This window comes from Saimiri boliviensis, chromosome 11, assembly GCF_048565385.1.
Source record: "Saimiri boliviensis isolate mSaiBol1 chromosome 11, mSaiBol1.pri, whole genome shotgun sequence".
Taxonomy (NCBI): domain Eukaryota; kingdom Metazoa; phylum Chordata; class Mammalia; order Primates; family Cebidae; genus Saimiri; species Saimiri boliviensis.
The window spans coordinates 74,941,765-74,953,802 of record NC_133459.1 but is presented as its reverse complement, the minus strand read 5'-3'; the positions used below and the strand labels follow the sequence as shown (position 1 = coordinate 74,953,802).

Genomic DNA, 12,038 nt, shown 5'->3' with positions numbered 1-12,038 from the left:
TAAAACTTTTTTGAAATAAAATGAGATCTGAATTTCCATATTGAAAGGACTCCTGTTCCTTGTATGCCTCGGAAGCTTGATCTGTAACAATCAACTTTTAAGCTATATGTATCTTAGTATCAGACCTTAAAACAAAATGGAGAAAAAAAGGGTGTCTGAGCTTCTAAGCCAAGAAATTAGGAATTTAAAAATTACACACTTCTTGATATCTAAATAAAGCAAGAAAACAATAGACATGTGTTTTTAAGAAATTATAAAAATGAGTAATTATTTTAATTGATTGTAAAACATTAGATAAGTAAAAATACTTATATGTCCATAGTGACACTTAAGATTACTTGTGAATTACATTTGGGTAAAGTGGTACAGTTATTAAGAAACATTTCAGACGTATCCTTGTTTGATAAATATTTTGCTGAAATATTTAGATGTGAACTGTCATGATATCTGCAGCTCACTTTCAAGTGATCCAGTGAAAATAATAGAAAAAACATACAGACATGTTTGGAATTTTTCATAACAGCTACATGGCATTTTAAAAAGTTATTCAAAGCAAATTGCCAGATTTCAAATATTTTTATATACCTAAAGAGTATCTTTTATATTGACTGAGAGACATTTTATGAGGAAAAAAAATGCATTTTATCTTAGACATTGTTATTTTAGATTTTTGGAATAACCAATGAAGAATGACTTTTTCATATTTGTTTTATACTTTTAGTATTAATATCAATGATTTAATTTTTATTTTTTCAGCAGATATGTATTAAAACTGCTCGTGCCTTAACAGGAATTGAGGCAGTGGAAACAAACCGCAGAAGTGGTCACTGTGTTCTTCCCACCACTGACCACAGTAGAAAAGAAACAAACAAAAATACATCATTTATACTTAAGAATGTCCTTGATGAGGAAGGAAAAAATACTGAATTATTTGCTTTTTTATTCTTGAGTTGTATTTATATATTCTTAATACAAGTCTCTTTTTGGTTGTATGATTTGCAAAAATTATCTCCCATTCTGCATACTTTTTTTTTTTGCTTTCTTGATTCTGTCCTTTGAAACAAAAACGTTTTAAAATTTGTTGATGTCCTTACAGTTTGTCTATTTTTTCTTTTGTTGCTCTGTGTGTGTGTGTGTGTGTGTGTGTGTGTGTGTGTTTCCACCCCCCTCCGAGATGGATTCTTGCTCTGTTGCCCAAGCTGGAGTGCAGTGATGTGATCTCAGCTCACTGCAACTTCCACCTCGCAGGTTCACAAGCAATTCTGCCTCAAGCCTCCCGAGTAGCTGGGATTACAGGCACGCACCACCACACCCGGCTAATTTTTTTATTTTTAGTAGAGACAGGGTTTCACCATGTTAGCCAGACTGATCTCGAACTCCTGACCTTAAACGATCCACCTGCCTTGGCCCCCGATAGTGCTAGGATTACAGGGGTGAGCCACTGCACCTGGCCTGTGTGTGTTTTTTATACATAATGTGAATAAACTTTTAGAAGATAATGATGTGAAATGCTTTAAAGCAACTTGGATTTTTTTGGTCAATATTTATTTTATTTTTTAATTGAGGTAAAAATACCTAATACTAATAGGTATTAATTTGCTAGGGTTGCCATAACAAAATATCAGAGACTAGGTGGCTTAAACAACGTAAATGTATTTCCTCACAGTCTGGAGGCTAGATGATGTCAGCAGGATTGATTTTTTTCTAAGTTCTCTCTCCTTGACATGTAGATGGCCATTTTCCTCTAGTGTCTTCATGTGGTTTTTACTGTCTTGGTGACCTATTCTCCTTCTCTTAGAAGGATACCAGTCATATTTGACTAGGGTCAATAGGGTTGACTCTATTATTACTTAGTAAGATAATTACCACTTTAAAGACCCTGTCTACAAATGCAGTCACATTCTGAAGTACTGGTGGTTAGGCTTCAGAATGTGAATTTTGGGGTTTGTTGAAGGGCACAATTCAGCCTATAGCAAATACGTAACATAAAATGTACCAATTTAATTATTTTTAATTATGCACTTCAGTGGCATCAAATATACATTATTGTGTACCTATCACCACCCCCCATCCATCTCCAGAACTTTTTTCATCTTGTGAAATGAAACTTTACCTGTTAAACAATTGCTTCCCAGAGTCCCCTCCTCCCAGCTCCTGGCAGCCACCATTCTACTTTCTGTCTCAGTGAAACATGTTTTAAGGCAGTTTTTTTCTCTCATTAGTGAGAATCTTCAAAGTTCTCTCAAGCTAGTTATTTTTATGCAAATTCTGCAAGATATCCACAAACTTTTACCTAGATAAGAGCTTCTTGAAGTTCTTAAATCATATGCAAAAGTTTGTCTTTTTTTCTATATCTGCCTTTTTCTTGGGAGAGATTCCAGAGTTCTCATTAGATTCCTTAACTGAAGCCCTAGATACTTAGCCAATCTTGTTTCATTTATTTTTCAAGATAATTAAAGTTTAGTAATTTTTAAGTTGATAAGTTGATGTGTAATTCACAGAAAAAAAGGTAAAATAAAGTTTAAATGTCTTAAGGTTTTATTGTCTTGAAATCAAATGTTTATTTGCTATTTCTGTTGTAACCAAGTGTGTCACAAGGAATGCGCCACACTCTGAGTTCCAAATTAAGAGTCCTTTATTAGCCAGCGACCAAGAGTCTGCTCATGCTCAAAATCTCTCGGCTTTGAGGAAAGGGCTTGATTTCCCTTTATACCTTGATTTAGGTAGGGGGAGCCTAGCTGAAGTGGAATTTTACAGAAGCGGAAAGAGCAAGTTAGTAGGAGGCATTAAGGCAGGTAGCAGGGGAGCTTTCCATACAATCACTAAGGTGGGTGTCAGGTACTTTCTACACAATAATCAAAGGGGAGTTTTTCACAATAGCAAGTGGGCTTGCCAAGCGGGATATGGCCACAGGTACTGTGAACAGTGTGAACCACTCTTAATGGTTCAAGGCTTTGAGTGCAGTGTGACCCAGTAATGCACCTGAGGGACCGTGGCAGGGAGGGAGAGGCTCGAGAGAGCTTGTCAGGTTTGCAGCTAAGATGGAGTCAGTTAAGCTAGTACAAGTTAGGTTATTGCATTTCTAAAAGGGTCAATCATTTTAAAAATCATTATACCACATTTTCTTCATTTGAAAAGTTTTAATTTACTGTTTCATATTATACTAGGTATGTATTATATCAACTTTGTATCTCATTGTACATGTAGATATTAGAAATATTTTCTACATAAAATAACCTCTTAGGATTGCTTTTATTTCATTTTATTCATGTATTCATGATTCAGTCAACAAACATTTGAGTCTTTTTGATAAATATTAGCTATACAAAGAAGAAGAAGACATGGTTTTTATCTTCAAGGAAGTAAAAATAATATACCTAGATGGCTATAAAATAATAAGAGAATTGGTGGTTGTTCCAAACAGATATAACAGCATGGGGAAAGTAAGAGACTCCTGGAAGTGCAAGGCCCAATGGGGTGTGGCCAATAGTTAAAAATAACTAAAACAATAGACTGTTAAGTAGAGAAAGAGTTGCTAGAGATGAGGCTTGAGTTTGGTTGGAGCCAGGTTTTGGAGACCTTTATGAAAGAAGCACCCTCTTTTGAACAGAGTCCTGAAACGTTTTTGTCTCAGAGAGAAAGACAGGATCTGAGACCATTAAATAAGGTTAGCTAATTTTATTGCATAGTTATTTAATGTAGTGTGAATACCTTTATAGTCATTAAAAGTTTTTCAGTGGTAGTTTTTCAAAGATTATTGATAAATACTGATTATTTCCAAAACTTACATATATGCATTTTAATATATTTTATATTTGACATATTTAAATATTTGCCATATTTCAAGATAGTATTTGCCTTAGCTTTGTGTTTTTAAATTCTCTTTTGTCAGCTATAAGGAAGACCAGATGGGTGAGGAACTAATGGAACCTCTGAAATATGCTGAACAACTTCCTGTAGCTCAGATAATACACCAGGTTTGCATTTTATTTTATTCTTTTGAAAGAAACAAGATTTTTAATCTCTGAAAAGTAATTGCTTTTGTTAGGTTTTTCAGAATCAATGTGCTGTAGTTAAAAGGCATTCCGGGCTGTCTATCTCTATTTAGACTACCCCTATTACAGTTCAAAGTCCCACTCAAAGCACAGTATTAAAGGCTACTTGCTGTTTAAATCTAGAATTCTTACTTACATAAAATATGGGATAAAATAAGGATTATCTTTTGTGTATTATTTAATTGCAATATTTAATTTCAAAAAACTTTCATTTGACCCACTGTTTATAGTACTTAGTGACAAGGAAAAAGAGCTGCAAAAATATCATTGGGTGTGATTTTTTGGAGTCGCTAAAAAGAGAAAATAATCTTGCCCTACATCCTTTACCCCACCCCATTATCAACCCTTATAAAGTGTAATTCTGCATGTCATGTGGGCAATTTGTTCATTTCTAATTGTAATGATTCTGTCATTCTTTCTACATAACTATAATCTTTGAGAAAGCAGTATTGTAAGTATGTAAGCTTCGACTTTGTACTATAATTTGACAGCATATAACCTCTGCCCTGCTAGACCAGAATCTAATGATTTTAAATGGTCTGTTGACTAGAGTTATAGCCTTTAGGCTTAGCAGAGTTTTCAGAGCCTTACATATTATAGTAAATATTAAAAGCCCTTAAATGACAGAGTTTCTCAGAATTGTTATGAATGTTGATTGTTATTGTGAGTCTTTCCGTATGCCTTTTTCAATCAAAATAATTTTGATGTAGCTGATATGTATTGGTTAGAAGTGCCAGTTTGAACTTTATTAAAAGAAACAGAGGCTTTTACTTTAAAATGTTAGCTATATATATTTTTCATTGACATTAAAATTTAGTATTGCAATTCTGTGAGAAATTACAAAAAATGACAAAAAATTTGCTCCTTTGGGAAGCTCATCTGTGCTTGGTAATCAGGTCCAGTTTATATGTCAGGAATTCCCTAGTGTTGTCAGAGCTTAAATGACCTAACAGTCTGCAAATGTCACATTTAAAATTCTGTCTTCATGCCTGACTCTCAGCATAAATGAATTAAACAGCAGAGCAGGCAGCAAGTCAATATGCTCTTAACAGTAAGAGTGAGCAATGAAACAGTTTGTGGTTTGCTCAGAATAGGTAAATAGAATCTGCCCAGAACAGTTCACCTAGAATAAAATCTGAAAGAGGAAACAAGAATTAACCTTTTAGATGGTTGACCAGATGGAATGTCAGTAATATTTTTATAGCATGAATGAACCAATAAACTACCTGGTTTATGTAACAGCTGCATTTTGCTATTATACACGGTGTGAATTCCAAGATAAAAATTTTTGACCCTGGTGAAAATTTTAGATTGTGAATTTTTTTTTACTGATATAAGGGGTGTTACTGTATATAAAAACACATCTAATTTTTTAAAGGATTTATTAAGTCTGTTACTATTTAGAAAATTAAGAAATAACAGAAAAATACATATAAAGTAAGTGGTTTTGTTAACCTTGCATGCTTATGTTGAGATTTTCCCCTTTAAAGGGAAATTATTTTTTCTTTACATTTGTCTCCTAGGAAGGGAAATACAGAACTATTGTGTCTTGTCTTACCTGAGACAGAGATAGAGAGAAATGGATGGTTTTTCCATATAAGTAAATTTACATTTACTTCACAGATATAAATTTTAATATGAAACCACTTTTTAAAAAATAGCTTAAATTTTGAGTCAAGATATGAAATTAGTGAATATAATACAGTATTTTTATGGAAATTGATTTTTTTTCATCCTTGTAAAAAGGACCACTTGCGGATGAGTCAGATTTTATATGTGTATGTATATATGTGTATGTATATGTCTGTGTGTATATATGTGTATATATTTACAGTAACCTTAATTTGTAAATATGAAGACTTGATTAGCATCATATAGTGTCCATTGGATTATATAATGACAATTAGTGATTAAAAATGGACACAGTCTTTTTTTAAAAAAGAATTGTGTATATAGTTAATAATATACATTAGATTCAAATACAAATGTTAAACTTTCTTTGAAGTAAAATATTTTCGAAATGTGCTAAAAAATGAAAAGATCAGTAATGAAAGAATATATATAATTTAGCTGTTATGATCATAATGCTTTTCTGTAGTCTCATCTAGATAGGCATGTCTTTTTATTTATTTCATTTTGTATCTGTAATCAATTTTAGCTACCCCTGACAGGTATAAAAGTATTTAGGCTAGTACTGCTTAGAAAATATAGAATGTGGCACTAATGTAAAAATGTAGGTAGATCTTATAAGCAGACTATATATGAGCAGAATAGATAGATTACCTAGATAACCTTGTATTACTAAGGGTTTTCTAGAGGGACAGGATTAATAGGATAGATGTATATATGAAAGGGAGTTTATTAAGGAGCATTGACTCACACAGTCACAAGGTGAAATCCCGCAGTAGGCTGTCTGTAAGCTGAGGAACAAGGAAATCAGTCTGTGTCCCAAAATCTCAGAAGTAGGGAAGCAGACAGTACAGCCTTCAGTCTTTGGCTAAAAGCCTGAGATTTCCTGTCAAACCACTGGTATAAGTCCAAGAGTCCAAAAGCTGAAGAACTTGGAGTCCAATGTTCGAGGGCAGGAAGCATCCAGTGAGGAAGAAAGATGAAGGCCAGAACACTCAGCCAGTCTAGTCCTTCCATGTTCCTCTGCCTGCTTTTATCCTAGCCATGCTGGCAGCTGATTAGATGGTACCCACCCAGATTGAGGGTGTGTCTGTCTCTCCCAGTCCACTGACTCAAATGTTAATCTTCTTTGGCAACACCTCCCACAGACACACCCAGGAACATCCTTCAGTCCAATCAAGTTGACCCTCAGTACTAACCATCACAAACCTAGATACTCTAAAATGTATACGGTTTATATAAATGATAAAGGTGATATACAGATCAATGGGAAATTAAAAGATTATTCAATAAGTTATACTGAGACGATTGATTAACTACTGAAGGGGGATACCGTATTCTTGCATCGTAATACATGGAAAAGTATATTCTAATGAGATTAAACTTAATGCAAAAAATGCGAAATAGCAAAACAATTAGAAAAGTTTGTTGGCAAAATTTTTTGGTAAGAACTTTCTAAGCATGAAAATTGTGGCAAAAACTTAAAAAAAAAAACAAAAAAACCCCACCATAACCAAGCATGTAATTGTACCTGCTCAGGAGGATGAGGCAGGATACCCTGAGCCCAGGAGTTCGAGGTTACAATGAGCTATGTCACACCGCTGCTCTCCAGCCTGGGCAACAGAGTAAGAGCCTCTCTCAAACAGGAAGAAAGAAAAGAGAAGAAAAGGTAGATATCAAAGTGGATATTTTCTTCATGGAATCAACATCTTCGTATATAAAGAGCTCTTATACAATGACAAGAAAAAAAACAACATCCTAATGAACTTACACAAAGAACTCACACAGACATGCCTCAAAAGTTGAAATATCAGAGGGTAATAAGCTGATAAAAACATGTTGATGTTCATTAATGGTTAGAATTATTTATTTTTATCAGAAAGTTCCATTTTTTAACCTCTTAAGCAAAGATGTGAAATCGTAATAGTAATACTCAGTGATGACTGAGGCAGTGATACTACTGGAGGGGAGTATAAATTAGCATAAATTGAGGGCACTGTGGTAATTGGTACCAACATTTGCAAATATGTTTACAAACTAGTTAAGTATGACAGCTTGAAGACATATTTTTATGCTTTACCTTCCTGCAAAACACTACTAAAATGAGAACAAAGATATAAAAATAGATAAACCCCCAAAGACAAAGAAAATGGAAAAAAGAGAATGACAGATGAGAGTGGTAACACAATTTGGAAAAAAGAAAAGTCATTGGATAAATGATAACCAGTTTAGCAGAGTGGAAAAGCTGAGCCCTAACTTCTGACATGCTGGTTTCTACTGCAGAACCCTGGGAGGGTAGGTACCAGGCACCTCAGAGTTTGGGTCCAAAGAGAAACACCCCATTGTCTTCCTCCCAAGTGTCTTCCTCGTATTTAACTTTCAGAATACTGGCATATAGGCTTATATTTTATTAGCAGAAGATTGAGGGATTCCTCCCCAAAGATACCAGTCAAACCAGAAAGCAGTAGAGTGATGTCTTCAAAATTATGTGAGAAAATAATTTCCAACATAAAGTGAACATTACCCTGTTCACTTCCAAATTATGGTTTAAGTATCATGAAATAGGACAGACATTCCAACTCTCAATAGACAATTTTTCTTATTTATCCTTTGTCAAGAATCTACTTGAGATTCATTAAATGAAAGAGTAAACCAAAAATCCTGAAGGGACGTCATCCAAGGCACAAGAGACTGTGCCATCATGGTGAGATGCTAGCGAAATTCCCAGGTTTATGATGAAGCGAGTCTTCAGGTGACAGCTGTGTAGAAGTTTAAAGACTAAAGAGTACAAATTGGAGCAAGACCATGAAGGATTCCAAGATGGGTGTCTGCAGTTGGTGGAGTGGTGGCAAATTATCTAATGTGTTTGACCCTGTTAAAAGAAGTTTTAAAGTTGAGTAGATTTAGTTAGAGCAACATAGAAAATTAAATGAACAGGGTAATGAAGTCACTATTAGTTTCAGTAAGAAAAGTTATATTAATACAAGAAAAGATATCAATATTTAATGTCTCAAACAATAGTTAACATAGTAATAATTATGAAACAATTATTGAATGAAAATGTGTGACAGTAAATATGATGACTGGACTGTAAATATGACTCGACTATACTATGCTATGAAAGCATCAGAGGCATGGTGTGAACTCAGTAAACTAAGTACTGAATTTAAACCTCCCAGGAGTCTCTCTGTTCTTGGTCCTGACAATTATAATTTCTATTTGTGACACTAAATTTACCTTTACTATCTCAGCTTTCAGCTTCCTATATGAAGCAAGCACACACACACACACACACACACACACACACACACACACACACACGATTTAAACAGCTTAATTAGAAACCTTTTGGTAGATGCTTGCCTGGAGTTTAAGATGTGTGGGAGGTTCAATTCTGGGACTCACCATTGTGAGTCAATTTTATCTTCATGAATTCAGGTCCCTCCACGAAGGGAGAGGCTCCATGTAAACAAAGCCATAAACCCACGTAATGCTTTAAAAAACTTTAACTTACTCAAATGTTATATATCAGTGAATACCTTGTCTTAGTGGAGAAATATTATCTATTTTCCCCACTGTGTTCTTAACCATCTTCTAGGCTTTTTCTTGTTCCTTCAACTTCAGTTACAAGGCCTCTTACAAATTTCATATTTTGTTAAGATTAGTAGATTGCAAGATCTCTATTTTTTAAAATGTCCCTATGCACACATGGTGCACACTGTACAGTATCACCTCACTATTTTCTTTTTTTAAGATAAGCTACACAAAAGAGTACTCTAGAGTTATGTATCCATTACAGATTTAGTTTCTAGGAGAGAAGTACTGGGGTCTCCTGCCAGGTTCTTGCTTAAAACATAGAAGATTATCTTGGAAAGTCTTGTTTTATCTGTTCTTTGTTACTCTTTTATAGTCCTATAGATAATTTTTTCCAGTGTAACCAGTTCATACAATGTCCTGCTGTGTCCGTTGCTGCTCTTTGGGAGTATTCTAGATATTTGGATGGGACAGTTCTTTCATTGTGTAGAACTGATCTGTGCATCGCAAGATGTTTAGCACCCCTTTTCCTTCCAAATACTGGTTGCCAGTAGCACTGCTTAGGCATTTTGATGCCAAAAAAATGCCCTCATGTTTTCTGAACTCCTCCCCGCCTATGGAACACAGTACCACCTCAGGTTGAGGACCATTGCAGTAATTATTTGCAGTGTCTGCCCGTAGACAAATATTTTATTTGTATAATTAGCCTCTTACTCTTGTAATTGGGATATTTCAAAATATGTATAGTTGAGAATCTCTTCTTACTTTTCTACATTCTGAAATGTTGTCCTGGGCTCTAATTCTAGCTCCTGACATTATATGACATGGATTGGGGCAATTTTTCAATTCTTCTGTCGTTGTTTATCATTACTCTTTTATTTTGTTCCACTATTGCAATTTTGGCATTTTAGTGTTTTTCCATTCCAGTAATACCTACCCCATTACAGCTAAACTTTACTAAAGGTTGACTGAAATGTCTATCAAGTAGAAAATCTCTCCCACCTTCTTTTAAAAAATGTGCCTATTGAATCATCAATATCTAGAAAATCATCAAAAGGATGCGGAATCCATATCACTCTGTCTGCCTCAAGACTGACTTATATTGCTTTAAACTCTTGTGGAGCTTTCCCTAATGATAGCAACTTTAAAACTGATGTCTAGTGAAAAATAATACATTTTTCACTTTTACATAATACATTTTTATTCAAATGATAAGGCAAGTAATGAATACTAACTTTTTGAAGGTCATATGCTAATCTCTTAATATCATCTCATATATGTTTTTAAATTAATATAAATTAACCTCAGCTTTTATAACTTATTACAGTCACTTCCAAAAATGTCGCTTCTCAAGGAATAAATGCAAGGGGAAAGCTGTTTGAGAATGACAGCATTTTAATAGTTTTCATCAACTTTAAGTTTGAAAATTTTCATCCACCTACAAATTTGTCATTACATCCCTTTTCTGATACGTGAAATTTCTATAATAGAAACGGAAATTGCAAGTGTCACTAGTTGTAAGTATTCCAAAGCAGAAACAGATACCTGTCTTCACCAAATTTATAAAGATTTTTAAACTCAGAATAGTTGAGGAATCATCTGTTTCTTTCTATTTTTGTTGCGCAACTGTAAACAGGTGCAAAACATATTTCATAGTTGATCATGATAATGATCATCCAAAAATAACTAGTGTCTTTGACAAAATTGTTCCCACTTTACCCATGAACAAACTGAGGTTCAGAATAGTTTAAATAATTTGCCTAAGGCCTTCCATCTTGTAAGTGGGACAGCCAGAATTTGATTCTATGTCTGTTTGACTCTGAAGTTTATCTTTACAGCTACTGTGCTATACTTCCTCCTTATGAACATTTAAAATTTTTTACAAAGGCTTTGTCTCCAGAAAATTTTCATAAATGAGCTGTCAACAGATGTCATGCATGTTCTGATTAATTGAAACAATATTTTGAAAGAATAAATATAACAGATTTAGTTCAATATTCTTCAGCAAATAAGTATCCTTTTGTTTAGACACTGGCCTGAAGAGTCACTTTCTCAATTCTGTTTGCAATTGCTTTCCTCACCCTAGCTGCACATGACTTCCCAATGAGAGGTGAAGACATGTAGCGATCTGAAGGGATGTGGATTCAAAAACATGATAGGGCAGAGTGCTAAAGATTAGCTTTGCTTATTTAAAATTTGACCTATGGATGACTCATTTGAAAAGAGAAAAATTTTTGCTATGTGATCACCTATTTTGAGGTTCCGTGTAGTTTAAATGGTACAATGACCTTAAGAATTTAATAGGCATTTGTGAACTGTCTAGATTGCCACTATTCATAACATGATTTTCAATAAAATCATTTTTAATTTTCATAAAACTGATGATAAAGAGAATGTTTAGAATACAACTCATTCTCTGGTTGAAGATTGCCTGTACTATTTTTTTTTTTAAATCTCTTTCCCACTACTGTGAGCAACTGATAGTGGAATGTCCAAAGTTGTGAGAAAAATGAGTGTCAAAGAGCCTTGATAAGCATTAACTTAGGAGTGGACCTTGAATACTTGGAAATTAGCTACATGCAATTAAAACAATTCGTAATTAAAAACAACTAGACAGATACACATTTCCTGCACAAGTCAAAGTAATTTAGAGTTCATCACATTTAGAATGCAAACATCCCTAATGAATTTTAGACATTTGACCCTTTGTATTGCTTTGAATATTAAGATACTTGGTAGTAATTAACTTTACTCCCTTTCTATTACATCTTCATCAACTTAGTTACTAAGAAAGAGGCTTTCAGAAAAGTTTTTGGTGCT

At 34.0% G+C, this 12,038-nt stretch overlaps 1 protein-coding gene across 2 annotated transcripts in view; it reads left to right on the top strand.

Annotated features, from left to right (window-relative positions):
* Positions 1-12,038, top strand: part of PIGK (phosphatidylinositol glycan anchor biosynthesis class K) — a 113,195-nt gene that overhangs the window by 82,763 nt on the left and 18,394 nt on the right. The window contains exon 10 of one of the 2 annotated variants that reach the window (XM_003921396.3): positions 3,893-3,977. The exons of the other annotated variant lie outside the window; for it this stretch is intronic. Within the exon in view, the coding sequence (XP_003921445.1) occupies positions 3,893-3,977 (85 nt within the window). The remainder of the gene's footprint in view (positions 1-3,892; positions 3,978-12,038) is intronic. 2 annotated transcript variants of the gene reach the window in all.